The sequence below is a fragment of the Vulpes vulpes genome, chromosome 10 (assembly GCF_048418805.1).
Source record: "Vulpes vulpes isolate BD-2025 chromosome 10, VulVul3, whole genome shotgun sequence".
Lineage (NCBI taxonomy): Eukaryota > Metazoa > Chordata > Mammalia > Carnivora > Canidae > Vulpes > Vulpes vulpes.
In genome coordinates this window covers 97288400-97314116 of record NC_132789.1, presented here as the reverse complement: position 1 = coordinate 97314116, position 25717 = coordinate 97288400, and the positions used below count along the sequence as shown (strand labels likewise).

General features: G+C 48.4%; 1 protein-coding gene and 1 long non-coding RNA gene across 5 annotated transcripts in view; one reads left to right on the top strand and one right to left on the bottom strand.

Moving 5' to 3' along the window:
- Window positions 1-23599, top strand: part of MARCHF1 (membrane associated ring-CH-type finger 1) — an 800787-nt gene extending 777188 nt beyond the window's left edge. For all 4 annotated transcript variants that reach the window (XM_072724983.1, XM_072724981.1, XM_072724982.1 and 1 more), the window contains 2 exons: window positions 9319-9466; window positions 19317-23599. In XM_072724983.1, the coding sequence (XP_072581084.1) occupies window positions 9319-9466; window positions 19317-19615 (447 nt within the window). In that variant the 3' untranslated portion in view covers window positions 19616-23599. The remainder of the gene's footprint in view (window positions 1-9318; window positions 9467-19316) is intronic.
- Window positions 12019-19318, bottom strand: LOC140594256 (uncharacterized). Its single transcript, XR_011995000.1, has 2 exons — window positions 13918-19318; window positions 12019-12239 (listed from the first exon to the last, which is right to left on the bottom strand). It is a non-coding gene; the product is annotated as an uncharacterized lncRNA (long non-coding RNA).
- Window positions 23600-25717: the final 2118 nt, after the last annotated feature.

The window sequence follows — 25717 nt, the reverse complement described above, 5'->3', positions numbered from 1 at the left end:
CCACATGGATCTGGGACCGAGCCTCAGAATTTGCAGGGTTTTTTTTTTTAACTGTTTCCATAGCAATCCCCAGGCAGAGGTGGAGCCCGCCTCCCCTCGCACACACTGGCCCGTCGTCTTGGCCGTGTGTGATGTCGCTGCACCCTCTAGTGGATGATCATACCCAGCAATTTTGTTTTTCTTACACTACAAATATCTTGCTCAAAACTTGGGAGAGAGGGGATCCCTGAGTGTCACAGCGGTTTGGCGCCTGCCTTTGGCCCAGGGCGCGATCCTGGAGACCCGGGATCGAATCCCACGTCGGGCTCCCGGTGCATGGAGCCTGCTTCTCCCTCTGCCTGTGTCTCTGCCCCTCTCTCTCTCTCCCTGTGACTATCATAAATTAAAAAAAAAAAAAAAAAAACTTGGGAGAGGTCTTGTCTCTCCTGAACTCCTTGAAAGGCAGCAACGGGAGATCAGCGAAAGGTTTATGAGAAAAAAACGTTGGCTCTCACATCCAATCCACGTGTACGTGGGCCTGCATTTAACGTGTAAGGAATATGCACACGTGGTATGGAAAGAGGAAAGAGAACCTTTTAACCCTGGTAAGTTTGACTGAATGGGATACGGCAGATATGCTTCACACAAATATTTTAGTAACTTTGGATTTACAAGTTTCCAGGCTCCTGAGACCTGGGATTTTGATGTTGTCACAAGCCAGTTTCCTACAAGTGCCTTCCAACGCCCAGCACAGCAAGTTGGGTCTTGCCGATTGCTCCCCCCGAGCATCTTTTGGTGCTCGGTGGCCCTTGAGACCCCTTGAATCACCCCTAAGGGCCAGAGCTCTTCTCAAAGTTCAGAAAATACTGGATCTCCCGGCTTCTATCTGCAGAACCTGGGTTACTGATGCTAGTACTTCAGGGACCACGAACCCAGTTGCCCGGGGCACCGAGCGGGTAACCTAAGTGAGTCAAGCAAGCAGGGCGTAAAGCAGAGAGCGGTGGGGATGCAGCAAACTGGGTTTGTTCCATTTCGAGGAATTTGAAAACTAGTCACATTTCTGCTACTTTTTGCCCATGATGGGCCTGAGAGCCTTATGGATCTTTGTCTCATAAACCAGTTAGGGCCCCCTGGCCTGCTTGAGGGTTTACTAAAGGCCCGTGAGGTGTGGGTGTTATCGTGCGCGATTGTAACAACTACTGTATACAAGAGGCAGGGCCATCCTCCCAGTTTGGCCCACGAGGAAACTGGAGCTTAAGGAGGTAGTTTACTTGCCTGCCCCCCTTCGGTGGAGACTTCCTGCTGGTGGCTCTAACCCAGGTTGGCCAAACCCCAAAGACTTCATTCCAGAGCCTCTCCAAGCATGTGGCTTCTTCCCAGTTGGACCTGACAGTCACTCTGTGCTCCCCAACTCCCTCCTGGGGCCTCCCGGTCCGACCCCAGCCCTCCTCGCCCCCCGTCCCGGGTTCTTTCTCTGTGTTCATTTGGCCTCTGATTCTCCCAGTGTCCCAGCATCCGGACAACCTCCCATCTGGTCTCGGCATCAGCGTGCTTCCTGCTCTTACAGCTGCCGCCGTTGCAAACCACTGCGGCCAGCACACGACACAACTTATTTCTGCTATAAGAAGTGCACCTCCTCCTGGAGCTATAGGTGATACTCAGTGTTACTTAGATTTTTGGTCCAAGTCGGATTTGCCCTGATAGGACACCTCTGCTTTTCTACTCAACTGGGCTGTTTCCAAGTACTACTGAGTATATGGTAAAGTCACGCGAACCCTTCTCCGGCAAAGTTCCATTCTATCAGTTGGCCTCAAAAACTCTTTTGTTTTTGAAAAGCCAATGTTAAGAGTCCTCGTACACAGAAACCCAAGGTATAAAAAAAAAAAAAAAATTAGGGATCCCTGGGTGGCGCAGCGGTTTGGCGCCTGCCTTTGGCCCAGGGCGCGATCCTGGAGACCCGGGATCGAGTCCCACGTCGGGCTCACGGTGCATGGAGCCTGCTTCTCCCTCTGCCTGTGTCTCTGCCTCTCTCTCTCTCTCTCTCTCTGTGACTATCATAAATAAATAAATAAATAAATACCCAAGGCAATTATCTTTGGAGGAGAATAAGCTATTTCTTTCACCTACCCATTCTTCAGTTGTGCAATCATGAAGAGAGAATAGCAGGCCTGGGGCATGTTTCTGGAGGTTTCCTATGTTCCTTCCTCAGGAAACACATAATTCTAATCCACACACCCACATTAACGCTTTCCATTTACTGGAGATGCTGGAGTCACTTCAACCTCTTATGAAAACTGTCACCCAGAACAGTATTTCTTTGGGAAGTCTTAGCATAACATCTTGAACTGAATTTCCAGACCAAAAGAATGAAAACTTACCGAGGCATACATCGCAACCTGGGATATATTTTTCTTTCAATCCTAACAGAAAAGCAGTTATCATTGTGCAGCCTTTTGAACGATTCGACTGACGTTATGCAGAGTAAATTACCCACTTGCCCTTCTTTGTACAAATAGGTACCAAAAACAGACTGTATTTCCCTGCTATGCGATTCCTTATTCAGAGAAAAAAACAACAACAACAACCTGTTTGTACTTGGAAAATAGTTGGGGATGGGTGGCTTTGACTGCCTTAATTCTGTATGAACAAATCCCAGCTCAGCCTTTCTTCATCCTTGGGTGATGTTGTCAATGTGATGCATGAATCTAGAAGGTAAAGACAACTGAAGTTTAATTGGATATGGCGCTGCAATTTCCAAGTTACGATAGCCCCTAACATTTATTGAATTCTTGCTAAGGACACAATACTGCTCTGCACTTAATACGCATTACCTCCCTTCAGCTTGACCTTGCAAAGTAGCTAGTGTCCTTATCACGATTTACAGGAAAGGAAATGGAAGGGCAGTGAATTAAAATAACTCACCCAAGATCACCCAGCCCTTAGTGGCAGAGTCAGAATTTGAACCCAGAGCCCTCGTTTTTTTTTTTTTTTTAAACAAGTACACCGTGACTCGCAGACCCAGTACATGAGACTCCGGCGCTCGATTCAGCCAGGCCCGGGTGTGCAGACTGGGAACCGGCTCCCTAGAGGATTCTGGGACACAGCCAGCTCTGAAAACTACTTCTCATTATAAAAGACTCCTAGAATGGGATAATTGTTCTTTTTATTCCAGCCCATGTTCAGGTAATGTCCAGCGTTCAGTAACTCTAAATGCGGAGGAAGACAGACTTAGTGGTGGCCAGATGGAGCCACTGATTTCAGGTTCCCAGGTGTTCTGGGAAAAGGTCTAAACCATTTCTCAAAAACAAATACTGCCAATTACTCGCAGTATTATCTTAACCTAACTTGGGTCCCCATGACTGTTTCCCCCAACCCTACATCAGCACGTGCTTGGATGATCCCAAGATGGTCGTTAATCTCTTATTTGCATTTCGATTGGAGTTTTGGGGGGTTCATCTGGACACACGGCCCATTCCTCACTACTTGTGCTTGCAAAATTTTTTTGGATATAGGTCCTAACCGCTCTTGCAGGACAAGACCATCTCCTCTTGTCCTGTCCTCAAGAGACACAGAGGAGCGACATTCAACCGGAGATACAAAATTCTCCTTCGTAAAAAAAAAAAAAAAAAATCTCCTTCTCATTGGACCATGCGTGAGAGATGTTAAAGAGTCAGTATTCGTGGACCCAGAGTGGAAGAGACAACTATAGGGGGAAACAAAGACAATTTCCGGAGATTATAGTGGCCACAGAGGATATTTATGGATATAACGTTTAAGTTTGGGCGCCCAGTGAGGCAGCCAGGGGAGCCGTGTAATTTGTGGTTCTGTTGAGGGATCAGCTGGAGTCTTGCACACTTTCTGACTTGTGTCCGATAATGAGCACCTTACCTTGGCCAAGTCCCCACCCTCCGCATCTCAACCTGGCTGTGGTGTTTTTCCCATCTATCACCAGGTTTGTAGTCAATAGCACTGAAAGCCTGCGTAGGGTCCAGTCTTCTCCCAGGGCTCTTTAATCCATTTTGGAGACAGAAATGACTTACCAAGGCATATCCGTGAACTTGAGGGTTCATTAAGGTCTCAAGAGTCATGCCTCCTGAACGTAAGGAGTCTGTTGTCTGGTTTTCTCCTCTAGCATTTGAATTACAACTAAGAAAATTAGATTTTAATATATTTTCACGTACCTAAGCAGTAATCTGAAAATTGAAATACAGAATGAAATAGTTTCTTAAGTGATTAATGAGCCAACACGGAGTTATTCTATTTCATTTCAAACAAATTCACTGATGTTGTGATTTTTTCCTGCAACCTGAAATCTTTCCATCACAGCCAGGTAACCAAACCGGTTTGGTAATTTTCCTTCCCTAGACCACTACTTGGTCTATGCCAAGGAGTGGCAGGCGCTACTTCTAGCATCGTCCCCATCGAGGTCACCATACAGCTCTGCCAAGTGCCATCAGGCGGGTGGTTCTCAGACTGCAACTTGCCGCCGACTCACCTGAGGGTTAGTGAAAACACACAGTGTAGGCCCCCAACTCTGGACTCTCTGATTCAGAAACTCTGGGTTGGGGCCCCAGATGTTGCATTCCTAGATGTTAAAAGCTCGAATCAGGCATAATAAAATTTTTAAGAGTTTATTCAAACAAAACTCAGTTTGAGTCAGGCAGTGCAAAGCCAGGAATGGTGGGGAGAATGGTGGGGGGCTCCTTATGCACAGGCCCCCGGGGAGGGGCGCATGTAGACAAAGTGCAGAAGCAAAGGAAGGTAATGATGGATTTGATGGGCCGAAGCTCAAAGTCGAGTTGGCTCCTTGTGATTGGTTATCCTTGGGTTTCCAGTTCTGAACCTTTTGGCATTTATAGGCTCCGATTTTGGTGAGCCTAGGTAGGCTGCCCTGGCATTAGAGCCACTGGGTCCTGGGCCCAGGGTCCTCCTTGCTTAATTAGTTTAGCACGAGCAAGCCTCAAGCTGAGGCTGGTGCTTCTGGGGAACACTTTTTAAGAACCAGAGAACAGATTCTTAAGTCCAGAGAAGAGATTCATGGCCTGGCGGGGGGCGTGGGCAGCTGGGGAGTGGGGCCTACGGGCCTTCAGTTAGGGGAAGACCAAGTCACAGGGGTCAAAGGTGCAGCACAGGGAATAGGGTCCACGGCATCCTAACAGAGTTGGGTGGTGACAGATGGTAGCTACGCTCGTGTGAGCACAGGGTGACCACAGGCCTGTCCAACCAGCGAGCTGCGCGCCCGGAGCCGTGCAACGTGGTGTGCCAGCTCGTCCTCCACCAGACCTCAGGGAGCGGTGCCCCACCCTGGGCCCTGCAGGGAAGCCTGGTGCCTCTGCAGGGTCTGCTTGCTCCCCCCCACCCTCCAGGAGAGCTCACCGCAGGGTGTGCAGGTAACGAGCTTCCCCATGTCACCCCCCCGCCTGAGGCAGAGCTCCACAGGATGACAAGCAGCTTCGGGGATGCCCAGCGCCAGGGCAGGGGGCGCCAGCGGAGCTGCTGCTGCGCTTCCCGGTGCTGACCCCAGCCCGCCTTTGGCTACTGTGCCAAGCACCTGCCTTCAGCCTCCCTGAAGACAAAGATCTTAAGCGTCCTTTGGGGACGGGGGCGGCCTTTCTTAATCTCTCTTTGGACCTCCTCAGTGGGCAGCTCGGATAGGAGGGATGCCATGAAGCCCTGGAAACCGCGGACCGCACCGGCTGGCCTCGCAGCGAGCAGCGGGGGTGCCCGGGAGCGGCCCGCGGGCGGAGGGGCCTCGGGGGCGGGGGCGGAGACCGGGGGTCCAGGGGGTCCCTGAGGCCTTGAACGCCGCGGGCAGCGGCGGGGGCGGGGGGGGGGCGGCCTCGAGGGCCCTGGAGGCGGGTGCGCGGGTGCCTCGGCCCGGCGGGGAGCGGCACCGCCCAGCCCCCCACCGCCGGCTGCGGCTTCGGCTTCCGAGCGCGGCGCAGCCCCGGGTCCCCTGGGGCGGGGGCGCGGGCTGGCGGGTGCCCCGAGGTCAGGCCCCGCGCCCCGCAGGGACCGCTGCGAACCTGGGCCTGCGCCTAGCCCGCGGGGCCCGCCCTCTGCGGGGTCACCCGGTCACCCGGTCACCCGCACCCGCACCCGAGCGCCCCCTGCAGGGTCACCCGCACCCGCACCTGAGCGCCCCCTGCAGGGTCACCCGCGCCCGCACCCGCACCCATCGCCGCCTCTGAGCGCCCGCGGGCCCTCGGCCCCCTGCACCCCTGCACCGAGGCGCGGCGGGAGCATCCCCAGCTCCTGCGGCCCCCGCGCGTCCGACGCCCCCGACGCCCCGCGGGCGCCCTCTGCCGGCTGTGTCGGGAGGGCACACCCCAGACCGCCGACCGCACCCGGGGAGCCGCGAGCGCCGCGGGCACGCGCCGTGGGGGAGCCCGGGACCGCGACGGCCGCACCCACGGCTGGCCCAGGGGCAGGGCTGCGGGCTCCGCTCTGACGGCGGGGCTGGGACGGTGGTCGGGTCGCGGAGGCCGGGGCGGGAGGAGGCCGGGGCGGGAGGAGGCCGGGGTGGGAGGAGGCCGGGCCGGGAGGAGGTCGGGCCGGGAGGAGGTCGGGGCGGGAGGAGGCCGGGGTGGGAGGAGGTCGGGGTCGGAGGAGGCCGGGGCGGGGGGAGGCAGGAGCCGGAGGAGGTTGGGCCGGGAGGAGGTCGGGGCGGGAGGAGGTCGGGGTCGGAGGAGGCCGGGGTCGGAGGAGGTCGGGGCGGGAGGAGGCAGGGGCCGGAGGAGGTTGGGCCGGGAGGAGGCCGGGGCGGGAGGAGGCCGGGGCGGGAGGAGGTCAGACCTGGAGGAGGCCGGGGTGGGAGGAGGTCGGGGCGGGAGGAGGCCGGGCCGGGAGGAGGTCGGGGTCGGAGGAGGCCGGGGCGGGAGGAGGTCGGGGTCGGAGGAGGCCGGGGCGGGAGGAGGTCAGGCCGGAGGAGGCCGGGGTCGGAGGAGGCCGGGGTCAGGAGGAGGCTGGGGCGGGAGGAGGTCGGGGCGGAAGGCGGTGAGGACACGAAGCCGGCCTCGACCCGGAGGCGGCCACACCCGCGCTGTCCCCCCCCCCCCCCCCCCCCCCGCAGCCTGTGGGGGAAGCAGGACCGTCCCGGACCCTCGCGCGTCCTTGTCCTTCAGCCGCTGCGGCGCGGGGGGCCCAGGGTCAGCCCTGACCTTGAGGCTCCTCAGCGTGAAGATCTGTCTCAGCCGCTGCTGCAGGTGCTCAGCCCTAAGGACACGGTCCCCGCGGCTGTGGCTCGCGGTCACGCAAGTGCCTGCGCCGGGCTGTGGCCATTCGGTTCCGAAGGTCCCTGAAGGCTCCTTCGCCCCGGGGCCCGCGGGACTTCGGCGCGTGGAGCCGCCCCTGCACCCGCCTGCCCTTGGGCGCCGCTCCGGGTGCAAGGGTGACGCGGCCGAGCCGCGGGGGGCAGAGCGCTGCGGCAGGTGATGACCCTCCGTCCTTCGGGGGCAGGTGACTCAGGTCAACATGACAAAATCCGTGATGCGATCACAAAACACGATCGATGACAAAAGGGGGTGTTGAAAATCGGCCCTTGGCAGGTGCGGCGTGGACCGGTGCTGGAGGCCAACACCGCTGAGTAATGGCAGAACAGATCTGACTTTCCTGCAGCTGTTTCCAAGATCTCCCCATTTTTTTACTTGGAATAATACATAAAACATGATTTAAGGGAGAAAGAAAGTGCAAGATGAGGTGCGAATGTTTAATGGGCTCTGACACCCTGGCCAGGAAGACTGTTGACGCCGAGCAGCCAGCAGGAGGGGAGCGGGTGGTGTCTGGAAACATGTACTTGTCCTGAAGTGTTCACAGAACTTTCTGGAGCATCAGGATCGGACGTCAGGCATCGGGCTTTCTCGCAGAGGAATTCGCAGGCTCCACACCCTCAGACTGGAGGGAAGTTAGGAGGATCCGTGTAACTCTTTGCTGGGGGAGCGCGTGTGAGGGCAAGTCACCAGGCCTGTCTCCCGCGTGCAAGGGGGCGCCCAGGGCTGAGGTCTCTGCACTTCTCAAGACTTTTCCTCGAGGCTGCAAGACGGCTGCTGGGACCCCGGCCACTAATTACGGATTCCAGGCAACGAAGAAGAGAAGATGAAGGAGGGGAAGACGGGGCTGTTCCTGGGTCAGGAGCACAAAGGCCTGGTACCCTGGTGACGGTGACGGCCGTGTCATGTCGCCGGTGGAAACCAGGCCATGCCCCCCTGCCCCCCCCAGGCAAGGCGGAAGGCAGCTGTCAGCCGGCTGATGCCAGCCCTCGCAGGCGGAGTCTGTTGGTAAAGGAAGGAGGGGAGAAGGTATCCTCTCCCCAAACCCTCTGTCACAGCCTCTGCCAGTCCGCGTCTTGGGGAGATGACACAAGTGGCCCAGAGGACTTAGGCAACTTCACCCATGTCCCAAAGCTGGTGGCAGAGCCAGGACTTACGGAGCATTGACATAGGCTCTCTGGCCTCCACGGACTCGTACGGGGAGTCACGTGTGGGGACAAGGGGGAAAGCCACAGGGTCCTCTGGAGCTCCGAAGATTTTGCTTTGGCAGGAGCGGGATAAGTAAAGAATGGGGAACATCCTGGGTTCTCGGAAGTTTGGCTTCTCTCCGCTAACACCACAGGGATTTGATGTCCCCCTAGAGATACTGCACAGAAAACTAACACAGCAATGAAGTGACGCCGTGGCGGCCGAGGCGTTGATCCCCGACAGCCTGTTTCTCCGGAGCAGGGAGTGGACACATTCCCCCCTACAAGCCCCAGTCGCTGCGGTGACAACTGTGGGCCTCCTCCCCAAGGGGAGCAGCCGTCGCCTTCCCGAGGAGTGTGGCGAGGGACACTGGTTTTGACAGTAGTGGCAGCTCGTGAATCAGGCCTGTGCTTCAAGGGACGATTTTTTCCCACTGCCCGGATGATGGAATGTGTTCTTTAGGGCAAGGGCCGAGAGCGGGTGTGGACTTCCCCTCCCCGCTGCCAGGCAGCCCTTCAGACGCTCGGGATGCGGCCCTGGCTCCCACGAGATTACCTATTACTGCTTCTAAGGCAGTACCACAAGGGACATGCAGGGACGCCGGGGGGCCCCGGGGTAGACCGTCTGCCAAAGGCACTCACTGAGCCCCCCCCCCCCCCGGCGTCCCTTGTTTTCATTTTAATACATATTGCAGTCATGTAGAACTCCAGGGGTTATGATTCCGTATCTTTCCCACCACAAAGACTTACTGGAATGTTGTGTCACCTTAAAATGTGGGTACTTTATGCTTGTCCCCCGTTCGCGGCCTATGTCTGGGCTCTAAACGGGGAGCAGGGGTCCCTACCTGGAAATCCCATGTCGTGTGACTCATTTCTGATTGCAGTGGGAGAAACTACAGATGACCACGAGCGAAAGGAGGAAAATATTCTGCTCTGTCACCTTCCACGTCATCGCCATCACCTGCGTGGTGTGGTCTTTGTACGTTCTAATAGACCGGACGGCGGAGGAGATCAAGCAAGGCAACGACAACGGTAGGAGCACGGGCCTTTTCTCTTTCCTCTCTTGGGTGCTCCCAGGCCCCCGGAGCTGGGTGGGGAGCTGCTTCCCCGGGAGGCCTTCACGGGGGATACGGCCGTGTAGTCCCCTCCGGTGGTGACCGGAATCCTCTGCCTGCTACCTGGGGTCCCCGGCCGGGCCGCACGATGTAGCAAGTCCCCGAAGCCCTTGGAAGGGCCAGACCTAGAGATGCCACACGTCACCCCGGCTCTCCAGGAGCCGATGAAGGAGTGTGTGCAGCCAGATGTGAACAGGCACACAAACAGCTGGGACAGTGGAGAGGTTTTGTCTTTTCATTCACTGCACCGTAGCCGTTGCGCCTTTTAAACCATGATTAAGACGGTGCTGACCTCGAGAACGTGCCGTCGCTGGTCAGCTCCGTGTAACGGGTGGAGCAGGTGCGCACGGCGGCCGGAAAGGTCACCGGGCTGTTGGGGAAGGCTGCCCTCGAGCCTGCAGGAAGCCGTTCACGGGTCCTGGGGGGGGTGCCCACATCCGGGGGGCCTTACTGAGGGCAGCGGGCACGGAGGGCTGGGGGGTCGGCCTGGCTCCGGCAAGCATGCTTCGGCTCGTGGCGGAGTCAGAGCTGCTGGGGGGGTCCCCTGCGCCCGGCCGGCCTGCACCCGGGGGAGGAGGTGCCACCCCCAGGGTAGGCCACCGGGGAACCAGCACAGGGGACCTGCGGAGAGGCCACACTGCATGTTGGCAGGGGCCAAAGGCTCTGTGCGCCTCCCCCAAAAAGAGAAAAGAAGCTGAAAGACAAAGATGACCGGAACTAAGGGGAGGAGGTGAGGGAAAGAAAGGAGGAGGAAAAGCAAGTTAATAGGGAAGGTTTTATTATTTCTCCCTTGGTGTGGACGCAGTAACAGCAGGAGGGACGGACAGCTGTACTCACGCTGCCCCCTGGTGACTGCAGTGGGCACCGAGCGCACCCCAGGGTCGCCAGACACCTGGCAGGTGGCTCCTGGGTGGCTGTGGGTGACAGGGTGCAGGGTGAGCCACTGGTGACGGGGCTGCAGGTGAGCCGTGGGTGATGGACTGCAGGGTGAGCCACAGGTGATGGGCTGCAGGGTGAGCCGCGGGTGATGGGGGTGCAGGGTGAGCCGCGGGTGACAGGGCTCCTGGGTGGCTGTGGGTGACAGGGCTGCAGGGTGAGCCACGGGTGACAGGCTGCAGGGTGAGCCGCGGGTGACGGGGGTGCAGGGTGAGCCGAGGGTGACAGGGGTGCAGGTGAGCCACGGATGACGGGGGTGCAGGATGAGCCACCAGTGACGGGACTGCGGGGTGAGCCTCGGGTGACGGGGGTGCAGGGTGAGCAAATTCTGGGGCCACAGGGGGGCAGTCCACAGCTGATCCTCTGCCTTCATGATCCCAAGTCCTGGGATCGAGTCCCCCATGGGGCTCCTTGCGGGGAGCCTGCCTCTCCTTCTGCCTGTGTCTCTGCCTCTCTCTCATGAGTAAATAAATAAAGTCTTTAAAAAACAAGGAAAGAAATGCCAATATTCGGCCTCTCCACACCCCAGACCTATGGTCAGAGATTGTGAGGACGCGGCCCGGCAACTTGTGCCTAGGAAGCCAAGAGCAGATCCCTGTGTCCTCTGAGTGTGGGGAACCGTGTGCTCACCTAACGTCCTACACTAACCCGCCCCACCCGCTTCCCATCTGGACTGCATATTCCAATTACCTGGGAGTTCCTACACCCCACAAAGCCCGAGTTTCGTCCCCAGAGGTCTAGATTTAATTATCCCTTATGTCATTCTTTTTGCAGACACGGTAAGAAGCGCTGCCTGCCAGGATGCCTACCCTACACTATTGTAATTGCTCATTTAGTTGTAAGTCTCCTGACACCAGTAGACTGAGGTGAGAGCAGGCTGGGCAGGGTCTGTCTTGCTCACCAGCACACCCCTGGGGCCGAACGCCACATCGGGGCCCTGGCAAGGGGCCCAGTGGACGTTGCAGAAGGAAGGATGAGGTTGTGAATGCCTCATACCCACACTTCCCTACCTTTTCTCTTTTAGAATTTTTCTTCAAAATAATTTTTTTTTCCTTTCTCAGTTCTGGGTGGATGCAGGATTTCAGACCAGAGGCCCCCAGTGGATTGTCACTCAGGTCCCTCCATCAGAAAAGTTGGCTTTCCAATATATATGGGTCAGCTTTCTACTGGACACTTTTAAAAAATTATTTTCGCTTTCTTAAAAGCAAGTGAAAATGAGATGACTATCATCTTTGGTGCTCAGAGTGTTCGAATTAGGAAGCAAGATACTTGTCAGGAAGCAGTGCCCACGGCCAGAGCCGCTTCCCAGGGGGACAGCTCCTAACTCGGGGAATTTCAGATGGAAACGATAGTGACTTCCGCAAAGGGAATGATCTCATGTTCCAGCTGTATTCAGAGCCCGATTTCCCAAAGCACATTTATAGGTAGTGGGGGCATCTGCCTGTTCATCTCCCTTTGGCATTGGGACCGTGAGTGCTGAGCCTGAATTTACTTTTAAAGTCTGGGGGGGGGAAAAAAAAAACAACTGCTGAATTTAAAAGTCAAAATATTTTAAGTCTGCCTTGAAACCTTCAAAATCATCGGAAGAGGAACAAACCGTCCTTAACCAAATTGAGGTTGAATATAAAACAGCAACATTTTTTGAAATGTAATAACAATCCTGGAGGGGAAAAAAAATCCTTTATGTGTTTTTAATGGTTGTTCTTTTAGATTAAATAAGCCTGCTGCCCCAGACAGTTCTCTCACTTCTCTGCCTGTAGTGGGAAAAAAAAAAAAAAATCAGACTCTTGGTGCTTGAAACTTGAACACCCCCAATTACCCATTGCTTACTCTAATTTGGGGGAGCAATGCTCCTCCTGCCTACCTTGACATACTCTAGAAAAATCCTCCAGTATACTATTTGTGTGTTGAAAACAAAACACTTTAAAAGAAAGAAAACAAAACAAAACACAAAAATAGAGACCAAGCAAACACAAATATTTATACTATTGGAGAGATTATAGGCACAGATTGGTTTTTTTTTAATTGAAGTATAGCTGACGTACAATTGGCTTCAAGTGCACAACGCAGTGATTACACATTATATACATTACGCAACGCTCACCACAGGTAGGGGCAGTGCCCGTCTGTCCATACACAGTCCTCACAGTATCGTGGACGGTAACGCCTGCACTGCACTTCTCATCCCCATGACTTACTTGTAACTGCAAGTTTAGACCTCTCCTCACCTACTTCAACTTTTCCCACCTCCTCTCCTCTGGCAACCACAGTCTGTTCTCTGTATTTATGAGTCTATTCCTGGTTTTTTATCTTGTTTTTTTAGATTCTTCGTATAAGTGAAATCGTATGGCTGGTGCACATTTTCACGTTGCCCCAGAACTATTTAAATGCATACACCACAGGGGGACTAGCATAACAAACTGGTTTTTGTTTTTTCCTCCTGCCTGACTCACTTGTGAGCCTCTAAGTATCTCTAGGGCAGGGAGGTACCTGCTTCATTTTTCCGAGAGCATTATAGGGTTGGTAGGGATTCAAGAACTGTTGCTGGCTCTGGCCAACCCCAGCCGATGAGAAGTCTGGTTGTGCCATCCTTGTTAGCTATTATCATCTACTTCGAGGAGGTGCTACACATCACTTCCCAGCAATCCATATATTGTCCTGTTGAGCACTGTTACTTAAGCATTCCTTTTTATTTTTTTTTAAAGATTTTATTTATTTATTCAAGAGAGAGAGAGAGAGAGAGAGAGGCAGAGACACAGGCAGAGGGATAAGCAGGCTCCATGCAGGGAGCCCGATGTGGGACTCGATCCCGGGTCTCCAGGATCATGCCCTGGGCTGAAGGCAGGCGCTAAACCGCTGCCCCACCCGGGCTGCCCAAGCATTCCTTTTTTAGACGTCATTATATGTGCTGTTATTGTGAGCGGCCCAAACGTGATTGGTGCTGACTTAAGGTACTTGTCAGAAGGCCTGTGTTCTAGTTCCGCCTTGGTCATGGACTACCTTGAATAAAATAACCACTCTGACACTCAAATTCCTCATTTGTAAAACAAAGCTGGACTGAATACCCGTCATAGGTTCTTTCTGATTCATTTTTCAGACACCCTGAACTTGACCTTGCATCAAATTGAATCATTGTGTTTATACAAATACTGTGTATGTGTGTATATATATATTGTATAATTTATACATGTATATTTATATATTTTGCTACATACATTCATATTTGTATATGCTTATGTATCTTTACTTACCACTAAAACAAGGAAAATGTTACAAGTATGTGAAACACTTTTTAAAAATAATTTATGCAACCAGAGAGAAGCAACAAGGAGAAAACCGCCTGCCTAGCCCCACCACGCACACACACCCTTACACAAACACGTTTTATAACTCTGCATGACCTAAGCACCCAGCAAAAATATCCCAACTTACCAATGAGATGCTTTTCCTAAATATAGTCACTGCAGCTGTTAAATGAGACAGGTTCTTCTCTGCCATTTAAAAGGCCTTTTAGACACAGTCCAGGTGTCTCCAGTTACATGATGGACCACATACGCACACAGAACACTCTGAGAATTCCACTTTAATAGCTGGAAGAGATTTTAAGAGATCACTCTTTTAAAGATTGAAGAAAGAAGTAATTTGCCTCCTGTGCAGCTTTATTATAAACACCCACCTGGGAGCTTGCCGGTCTACTCAATTAGACCTAAAGAGAAAACAAAGCAAGATGTTCCAGGTGACCTTGTGTGTGTTCCTCCAGTGGACAGAGACGGGAAGCAAATTTTCTAAGAAACAATACAACTAGAAAGAAAATAAGGCTGAGACTCTGAAAGGGGATGTATCCCACTTTACAAACAGTCGTCGTCGTAGTCTGAAAGTTTGTCATCGATGTTTCTGGACAAATCATCCACGTAGTTGCCACTTACATAGTTAAGGACCTTTTAGTTGATTTTTGGTGGTTTCTGAGCTTTTCTCCAGGAAGGGAACTGCTGGCTGGGAAGGATGCCCAGACCTATACGGTGAGGAGGTGTGGCTGGCAGCCGACCGGACCTCCTCCTCTCCTGGGGGTTTTCATGGCCTGGAGTCCAGACGGGGCAGCTGATGTTGAAGCCCCTCGACGTTAGCAAGGTCGTAGTTACAGGCACCAGGCAAAGCTTTGCTCTTGATCTACAGCCCACGTCGCACTTAAATCACTCCGAGGGCACCAGTGACCTACATCGATATGGCACTTTCTGTGTCAGGAACTACTCACTCAATCCACGCCAACAACCTTGCGAGGTAAATGCTACTCTTAACCTCCATTTCTAACTGGTAGATCAGTTACCTCGTGCTGTAGGACCAATTAGGACCAATTATGCCCAAACTTACGGACTTCAAACCACAAGCGTTTATTTCACTCCCAATTCTGCAGGTCAGGTGGGCCCTGCTTCTGGCCGTGGCCGAACTGTCTGCTGCTGACCAGGACTGCCCTCCTCCACCAGGCTGGCGGCCGGCACGCTACTGGCTGGACGACACAAACAACTGAGCTGTTTTCCACCACACAGGGCTTAATGGCCCTGCCTTCTTCGTGTGGCAATTACAGTCTTAAAAATTAGCAAGAGAGCAAACCACACACACGGCGTGAACACTTTTGAGGTTTATGCTGTGTCCTATTTGCTGCTGTCCCGTTGGCCCAAACAATCCACAGCCAGAGTCAAGGAGGGAGGGGACGGAAACCAAGGGACCCAGTGACGGGGGGCATGAGCCGAATGGGAGTAGTTTTGAACAGGCTACCAGAGCTGAGGGCACTGAGACCAAAGCGAATACCAGCTAACAGGTTCTCAGTACGTCAAGGACAGGAAACAGCTATCTGAATTAGGACACGGGAAGACGTAAAGACTGAAGTGGCTGATTCTTAGGAATAAAACCCATAATCCTCAGGGTGTCTGGGTGGCTCCGTCCATTGAGCGCCTCTCGAACTCGGTTCAGGTCTTGCTCTTGGTGTTGTGAGTTCACGTCTTGCTCTGGGCTCCACGCCCAGTGTGGGGCCTACTTAAAAAACAAGAACAAAAACCATAATCCTCAAGATGAGTGGGGGATTTTACACAGGAAAATGGCCTTTGAGAAGCCATCCTGTAGTAAGGCATATCCTATTGGGGTCTGGGCTGCAAAGAAATTTGAATAAAAATTTGGGATTTTGGTATTTCCTAGCCAGGAAGGAGGGCGCTGCTGGGAGCAAAGATGAAGAAAGTGATTGTAAAGGAGATAAGAGACCGTCAGTGGAAGTGGTCCTGTTTATCAATAAAGTCTGGTCTTGGGTACCTGAAAAGGAAATGCCCTTAAATAGCCCCAATCCATGTCACCTAACCCATCCCAGTGGGAAATGCAGTGAGGAATAGCTGGAAGAATTTTCTATGTGAAAAAACAATTTACGAATTTTTATTCTTTCATTCATTTGTTTTTTTATTCAAGTTCTAGAAATAGTCACTTTTACCTGGAGTCCCCAGTTTTCCTCTCTGGCTTGCTAGAAAAATCTCACACAGACTCAGAATCCCAGGAAACTATCACGAGCTGAAGGGTGCCTTTTGCTTTTCTCAGTCTAAAGTGCTTTTATTGCTCTTTACATATAAAGTTCCCTACAAACTGTGGGCTGATTTCTGTGGTTCGGGTGGCACAACACATTCAGGCAGACATAATGGAGGGTTTGGTTTCATCTGCCTGGACTTTAGGAAGCCTCCAGTATGACATCACAGGACAAATCTGCAGAGCATCTTAGGGCTCTCACAGCCTGTTAGCTTGCTGCTGCGTGCGGTCGGCACGGACGACAGTGCAGCCACCCAGCACCGCGTCACGCACACACACACTCACTGAAAGGAGGCCTAGGATTTAATCATCACACGTTGAGGCTGCTTGAGAACTTTATTGCCCATTCCTGTGGGGTTGGCATGACATTATGAGCGGTGAATGAGTCAAATTTATCTATGATGAGGGCCAAGAAAAGACTTCTATTTCCTTAGAAAATGGTTGTGGACAGAGTATTTGCTCCTCCAAGCTCCTTCAATTCCTGCGCAAGAATCTCCAGGCAGAGTTTCCCATTGATGTTTAGGAGGATGGGATGCGGTTTATTGCTAAACCTACAGGAACTCCTGAGAAAAGATCCCAAGCACCAAGGAAGAAGCACATACAATCCTCGGGCTTTGGAAAAATGAACAGATGGGAAAATTGCCTCAAGTTGGACTTTCTGGATTCCTTTTCCAAGCTGGGCGGGTAGAAACAACTTTGTGCTCTTAGCATTTCCAAGTTTGGGTTCCGGCTTCAAATATGTATTAGTGAGGACAAAGAATTGTTTCCACAAAGGATCCACAAGGAACAAGATGTTGTCTTCTCTTTTCTACCGCCCTTCCTTATTGTGTACATTCTTTCTTCTTTACAGAAAACAGCATAGAACTGACTAGTCCAACAAGGTTGAGTATGAAGACAATTTGCTGAGTCTCCTTAATAAGGAGGTAAACACATGTTACCCACGAGAACATTCTTGGAAATCCACCTAGCCCCTGGTTAGCATCTCCTCTCACAGTATCCTTATCGTTGAGTTTCCAAGATAAAATCTTAAAACTGTTCAATAACATCTTTAAAGGAAGTAGAGATCTTGCCCACTTAGTCAAAAGCAAAGAGTAGGCTCAGACTGTCTCTGAGAGAAGACAGGCATGTGGACAACAGGTTTGCACCTACATGGCTCCTGGATGTGAGGTGGGGAGATAGCCTGTACCCTAAACTTGACTTCCCAAACATATGAAAGAAGAATGACTGGAGAAGCAATCGATCAGAGCTTTGTGAAAGAAACCGGAAGACTCAGCCTGTCTCCCAGAACTGGCAGAGAAAATGGCTCGTTACTCCTGGCCCAGATTCTCAGGTCTGCTATGGGTTCTGGTTGCTATTTCAGAAAGGAGAGGTAGAGCAAGAGTGGAGACTTCTTCGTATCACCCACTCATGAAAACAAAGCTTCATGGACAAGTAGAGGCTGGCGCCTCTGGTTTATACCGAAGAGACTGAGGTGAAGCAATCCAACCTGGAACCTCAAAAGCTTTCATTCATCCTTGAAATATCTACCGCAAAACAAAGACCAACTGACATAAGTTCTGTGCTTGTTGAGGTTATCATGGAGCAAACTAAAATTAACTGGTCCGAAAGTTGACTCTTAACTTACGCCACAAATGGAAGACATAATATGAAACTGGAAGAGTGGTGAAGTTTATTTCCAGCTGGAAATTACTTCTGAGCTGGGACAGGCAGTCATGCCGAAACAGGGAAGCAAAGCCCAGAGAGGACGACGACCACGGATGAAGCCTCAGAAATGGGAAACATCCAGGCAGTACTGGGGAGTTAGATGTACCCACGGGGACTTTTCCCTCCCAAATGGGAGATAAAACATGTTTTCTCCAGTTTGTCTGTGGTTAAAATGTTCCAAATACATACAAACTATGGATCAATACAGTAGCCAAGAGCAAAAGTATCCTTCTAAATTTGGAAAACTTCAAGGTATTTGATTTGTACTTTGAATCCTCCCTGCAAATTTCCTAATAAAGAAACTTTAAGTGATTGCCTTCCACAAGAACTCTCCACCCCAGCACTACTGACACTTCGGACTGGGTGATTCTTCGTTGGGGAGTGCCATCCCATACACTGTAGGACGTTTACACAGCATCTCTGACATCTGTTTGCTAAGAGACACCGGGTATAACAATAAACAGTATTTCCAGACATGTTCCGCAGAAAAATACTAGCCTCCGCTGAGAACCACTGATCTACCCGGAGTCTGTATGTCAGATGACTGTTCTCCTTGCATCGATAGAACAAAGGAAGGAGCTAAACAAGCCCTCATGTCTGTTTTCCTACAGAAGCATAAAGCAAATGCCAGTGTTACAAAATATAGGTAGGACATTCCTTTTACTGTATTTATCGTTATAGGGAAAAGTAAATAAAACCCAAAGTAGAATCATAGACTCTCATAAACCATGATTTCTAACCGACTCGTCCTGGTCTCACATACCAAACCATGCTCTTGTTACTAGACAGCCTTTCACAGGAGGGGAGACAGCTGCCTTCCACCATCTGCATCCTGGTGTGGGCAAGAGAGCTTGACCATGATATATTTAACATTCATAATTATGTGTGGCCTAGATGTTATAGTCAGAGAAACTCTTGTGAAAGTCTTAAATATCGTGAAAGCCAGTTTCTAGTTGTGGTGGCACAAAATAGGAGGAAAAATCGATAACTAAGGAAGTGGTGGTTCTCAGGGACAAAGACTCCTGAAACAAAAATGACTAAAATACTAAATGCTATGCACATCTTTGCTTAGAAATTCTTTCTCTCTCAGGTGAGATGTGGTGGCTTCTTTCCTTCACTGTCTTTTCAATTTTAAGGAGAGTGATGGTGGGGAGGGGGACCCGTATGTCTGGTCCTATCACTTTACCTTCTTAAAAGGATTTAAAACGGATTCTTTCACTTAGTATGTTCACTCTCTTTCCTTAAAGATTTAGCAGTAAGGAATCAATATCAAGGTAAGTATCAAAAGTCTAACAGTACTTGCTAACCACAGCAGGTACTGGACGTAGGAGAAATAAGATCATTATAGTGGTAGGTGAGAGTTTCTTCATGTAGAAGTTTAAGTGCCTTTAAAAGAACAGAAAGCAATTAAGCAATTCTGTTTATAATTTTTACGGCCTGTTAACAGTATTCCTTATCCGCAAAGTTTAGCAGGCAGGCGTGGCCTTTTGAAGGAGTCATAGAAAAATTACTAAATCCATTGATAACGAACTTGGTGATAACATTCTCTTTTTCTGACTTCAAAGGTGTCCTTGAATGGCCATTTTGGACAAAACTGGTTGTGGTGGCCATTGGCTTCACAGGAGGCCTTGTCTTCATGTACGTACAGTGTAAAGTCTATGTCCAGCTATGGCGCAGGCTGAAGGCCTACAACCGCGTGATCTTTGTGCAGAATTGCCCCGACACTGCCAAAAAGCAGGAGAAGAACTTCTCGTGTAACGTACACACGGACACCAAGGACGCCGTGGTGGTGCCTGTGTCACACACAGGTACGAATCCACTGCCGTCTGCAGAGGGCGGGCCCCCCGAGGTTATACCAGTGTGACAGACCAGCTGGGAGCGTCTTCCCTGAAGACCCTCTTCCGAGCCCTCAGCCACTACACGGGACAGAAGTGATCCTGACGCACTCACTCCCTTCACCCTCTCCTCTTTCTCCTACTGACTCGTTTTTCCAGACTTTGCTCAAAAAGGAAAGGACCAAAAAACCACCAAATGACCAGGATCCCAGGAAAGCAGTCCACAGGGTGATGCAGAAATGTGGAAGTCAGCAAGAGACGGATTTCTAAGACCGTTAAGAGCCAGTGGAGCAAGGGATGCTCATAGGCAGGGACGGAAGCCTGAGTGGACACAGGCGTCCTCACAGGAGCAGGAGCAAGTGTAAGAATACAGGCTTGAACTGCAATGTGTATTTCTTCCAAGGCCTTGTGGTGTCAACTGTCTCATCTGGAAATAAGAAACATCCTTGGTTTTCAGCTTGAAATTGTCTGCATCATCCTTCAGTGGTATCAGAAGCAGACGTGGAAGATGCAGTTTGATGCTCATACTCTGACAGCTAGCAGATTTTTATGGCTATGGTGGAGTCCAGTTGTTTTAACAGATGCATGTTTTTAAAAAATAGATGCAATATGCATTTGAAGATATTAATACTTAGAATCACGTTTAAATCACGAACAACAGATTTCTGGGTGTAATTAGCGCTGTTAAATACCCACAGAAGCTACCACCAGCTATTAGGTCGTATGTTTTATCTGGTCCCTCTAAAACAGTGTTGTCCAACAGAAATATAATGTGAGCCACAAATGCAGACCGCATACGTACGTTTAAAATTTTCCGGTAGGCCCATTAGAAAAAGTAAAAGGTGAAATTAATTTCTATGTTTCACTTAACACTATATATCAAATTATTTCAATGTTATGAATATTAAAAATTGAGACCTATTACACCTCCTTTTATGAACCAAGTCTTCAAAATCCAGTATGTATTTTATCTTTATCGTGTATCTTAAACATATTGTTCAATGCAGCCCTAAAATCAGAGGCAGAGCCTCTGCTTCATTTAACAGTTGACTATTTCAAAAGAGCAGCTCGATTCATTCTTTTATCCAAAGTCTCATGAATGGTACAGTTTTATAAAGCACTAAATTAATCAAATTAAATAACCTGGTTGGTTAAAGAGTTAGATGAACTTACCACTTTGTAGTGTGAAAAAATGAAAATATGGAAAGATAAAATGATCTACCTGTGGCAAAGTGCTGAAATTAACTTGTTTGCTACTATGAGGCACATATGATAGGGAAACAAAAATTAAATATTTTTGTTAAGTCAAATGTGTAAGGTTTTTTTTTTTCTTTAATCCACACGTGGCATTCACTTGACAGAGGAATCGTTGTGACTAAGCATTTAGACTTGATTTTTAAGAAGCTGACAGTATTTCCCTTGCTCAGCTGGAAAGTAAAGATATTCAACAGATTTTGTGATAAGTAATAAATTGAGTTGTTTAGGTTTGGCAGTTCAGTTGATTATTGTGTTCTTTGCATATTCATGTAGAACTAAAGCGTGAATGATATTGCAGTGAGCTAGATTAATGATTATAGAGTTAGTGAACCATCAAAGATGTCTTTTATTTAAAAAGGTGATTTATTTTTGTTAGCTGTCATATTTATTATTGTGAAAAGGCAACCATGATGGCCATAAGAACCAAAGCATGGGTCTCGCATTGCACAAACCTGGGTATCGCATTGATGCACTTTCTAATTATCAGTGTACTTGTTCTTCATGGATTATCATAGAAAAAAGGAAGAGGAAATAACCTTTTAATGAGGAGAAAGATACGAGTATTAGTAGTGGCTGACACGGAGTCCATATAGTCACAATTTCTACAAATAAAGAAAAGGTAAACAATGTCAATTGTGTGTGTGTGATGTGTGTGTGTGATTTCATGTATGTACATGAGAAGAACATTAAAGTTTTTGGCCAGTCAGGAAACAAAAGGTTTAAATCTCATCTTTCTTAAAACTTGTTGTGGAGGGTATGGACTAAAAGGCACAGGGAAGACAGAGTTGAAGTAACTGAAGTTGTACTGTAATTTCTGCACAAATAAGGACGTAAGTTGTGATTTTAAAAAGATCTATGAACCGTAAACAAACTAAACTTTGTATTAACTTCCTCTTAAATTTCCATTTTAAAAGTTCAAGATAAATACTCATGAATAGCTAAGTTTTGGGTGATTTAAACATGGCACTTCACCCAATAAATTGACCTTGATTCAATTTTTCTGTTAATTTTTCTAAGCCTTTTACTAACCCATTCTTCCCAGTGATTAGCAATGGCACAGTGTTCTTTACAAATATTCCTGGGGCGGGTGGGGGAATCGGTCACCAGCAAGCCATGAAATCCCAGATTCTTTTATATTTGCTCTGGAAGGAAAAGAATTATTTACCTTAATTACCACCAAAAATACTGTTTAAATTCTGTACAGACCTAAGCAAGATGGCTAAGTGCATTGCTCATTTCTCAGTGGGAGATGATTGGCTAAAATAGGCCTGTTTATTAAGGGCTACACTTAACACTAAGAAAACATTTCTAGAATGAAAAGTAAAGATAAGCATTACTGTTTTAACCATAGAATATGACATGGTGTTTCAATACCATACCTAAATTCTCAAAATTAATTTGTACAGGCTTTGACTTTCTTGTAATAAGAATATAGTTCCCTAGCAGGTTAAAAGCCAGCTTTTTATTCTGCTATTCTTCTTACCTTTATAAACCCTGAACTCCTGAATTTAAATCTTTTAACATTTCCTGCAATGGCTGTTTATGGTTCAAACTATCTGAAATAATGATGTGCATTTAAAACCTAATATTGATTTTCTTTCCTATTCTGTGTGGCAACTGCCCTTTCAGTGAAAGGATTTGACTTTGTGGACAATACTTTTTGTGGACTGGACATACCCTTCAAAAATGACTCTCCAAAAGGACAATTTTTTTGAAGCATGTTTACCTGCTCATGTAAGAAGTAAAATGGAAGCGAATCAAAGGACTGAAATTGAAAAATGAACACATAATTCTGTTTAAAACCTTGGCTTTTTATAATCATGCATCTGATAGTATCAATACCATAAAACACAGACACTTATGCTGTTAATTTTTCAAAGAACTCTCACTCACTTTTATTGTGTCAAAGACTGAATTGTAAAGGAATGAAATCCCAGTATTTTTTTCTTAAAGTGAAGTCCAGAAAGCAATGACGCTTAAGAACAAACACAAGCAAAACAAACAAAAAAATCAAAACAAAAATGATCCAATCAACCTGGGATACAGCAATGGAGAAACTGAAAAAAAGCATTTATTAAAGGAGTCTTTCAAAATGCCCCAAGGTGAAATCTCACTCGGAGCTGCTATTACATGTGATTATCGTCCCAGACAGCCGCATTTATCCTATTTTCCAAGAGGTTCTTAGGTACCCCTAAAACACCTACTATTTGGCTGGAAAATTAGCTCATTAGAGCAATGGCATCATTAAGATACTCTAATTGTCAAGGGGGTGAGGTGGGGAAGATTACTGCATTCATTCACCTGACAGTTTACCTTTCCTTACCTTACCTTTGAATATTCTGGAACAAAGTAGAGCTCTTTAAACTTATTACCATTATTGTAGTTGTTATGTAATAACTGTATAGGACTCATACTTTAATTAATAAGAAAGATGAAAAACCTTTTCCTTTCCTTAACTCAGCCCAAAGGTGCTATTTTACATATCAATACAGCTCAAAGGAAGTACTGTTATTTTGGGCTGCAGTGTTTCCTCCAAATCTGAAGAAAGCCCATTTTGAAATTGGAGATCATATTTAAAAAAAAAAAAAAAAAATTTTAACTGTGTGCAATTTTTGAGATTGAGCATTTGTACTTTTTCGGTTTTACCTAATTCTCTTGCATTAACAACTTATTGTTTTGTGAATAATGTGTACTAAGACAAATTAAGGAAAATAATTATCTGTGAAAGACTTTGTATATTAAACAAGTGACCTAAACTTTTGTTGTGGTTTCTGTACTCTTTGCCTAATTTACCAGGATTTCTGCAGGTATTTATTTGCAACATTCAAAAAAGCTTGAGTTCTTAAGATTTTATAATAGTCTGGGTTAAGCTAGGTCTGAACATATTCATATTATGTTAAAGCCAACATTGGATGGCCAACCCTGACATTATAGAAAGGAATAAAGAGGTGCATTAATTAAGAGGTACTTTAACTCAGGGAAAGGGCAATGCAGGCAGAAGGAAGAGTAACCAACATCCTCAGTGGAAGTAGCAAGCAAGATTCAATTACTAAAGAAACAGCAAACCCTTGTTGGAGTCAGACAATTATTACCTAGAGAGAGAGCAAAAGAAAGGCAAACTGCCAGCTCTCCATGAGTCTTGTCCCAAGGGAAGACACAAAAAAGGAGAAGGCATGAAAGATGAAAGACAGGGGATAATGCAACATAAGGAGCAGGGCACCCTGGTGCCAAGAGGCTGATTGATTCCATGTTGCAGCGAAGCAACTTGTGGCCTCCGGCTACACCATAAAAAGCCTCACAGTGGAAAGTCTCATACTTCATCAAAATCCAGAGGCAATGACAAACTGTCTCACATGTCCTCCTTGGAAGACAGGCAAACATGAAGTGGCACATGGTCGTCCCTACATGTCCCATATCCTCGTGTTCCAGGAACATCACAGGGCATTCATTCTAAGGTTCGGGTCACCCTGAACAAAGTCTGACCTAAGTGGATAAACACAAGGTCATCAGGGTACCAGCAGAGCTGTTCCACCATAGAAAACAGCTTGGCCATTCTAGGAATGGACAGAAGGCCTGTGATCTGAAGTACAGTTAGCCAAGGGCAAGTGGAAACAAACTGAGCTGGAGAACCAGTCAGAAATCAAGTCATTTCAGGACTCTTTGGCCATGGAAGCGAACGTGAATTTCACTCGAAATGTGATGGATGTCAATGTAGGTTCAGCAGTTGTAACAGATATGTGACCCTGGTGGGGAAGGTCAATGATGGGGGAAGCTCTGCATGTTGTGGGGGCAGGAAGCAGATCTCTTTACCTTCCTTCTCAATTTTGACATGAACTTTAAATTGCTCTAAAAAATAAAATTAAAAAAAAAAAAAAAAGGTGTTTAGAAGCAAAGTTATCCCGGGGCACCTAGGTGGCTCAGTCAGTTAAGCATCTGCCTTCAGCTCAGGTGTCAGAGTTAGCTGCTCTGAGCTTAGAGATGAACCATTAGCCTATAGCCGTGAAGTGCAGCTTTTTGGCAAACTATGGCAAGTAGACAAAGTCCAGCCTGCGGCCTATTCTGTGTGTGGCCATGAACTACGAACGATCTTTACGTTTTTAAAGGGTGGTAACACATACACACATGCAGAAATATGCAACAGAAACTGAATTTGGGCTGCAATAACTAAAATATCTACTATCTGGCATTTTACAAAAACAAACAAACAAAAAAAAACACAACTTACCAGCCTCCAGCTTGCACACACCTGCCAACAAAGTGAGTTACTTTTACTCTGTCCCATGGCCACGAATACTACAGAAGCTGTATTACAAAGGCATACTATGGACACAAGAGGAGTCCAGGTGAGGCGGCACAAGTTATCACTGCAGAGAATACACATTCTATAGACAGTGACTAAGGATATCACTTAAAAGCATCATTCTAACAAACTATCTCTTAGGCTACTCTCGTCCAGCCAGGAGCAAGCAACATGACAGTCCCTGCCATGTTATTATCCATAATGATATACGATAAAATAGGATTATGAAATATAAAGATTATGCTAAGTGGTAAAGTAAATTCATTCACTCAACAAATACTTACCTATTCTAGTTCCAGGTAGCGTGCTTGTATTTTTGGTTCGATGGCCTAGGGAGAACTAGGAACAAATGTCTGAGGGGGGAGGATGATCTGCCATTTTCTTAAGTTATTTATCTAGGAGTATGCCTTTTAAAATATCAGGCAGGATAAAACAGTTTTTATTCTCTTTACTATAATTTAAGGCTCAATTTTTATAGCCATCTTGAAACAAAAATGAACCAGAAAAGAGGATATTTTCCAATGACTAAAGAGAGGAACGTCTGTAACCATAAAACCGTATTACAAAGATTACT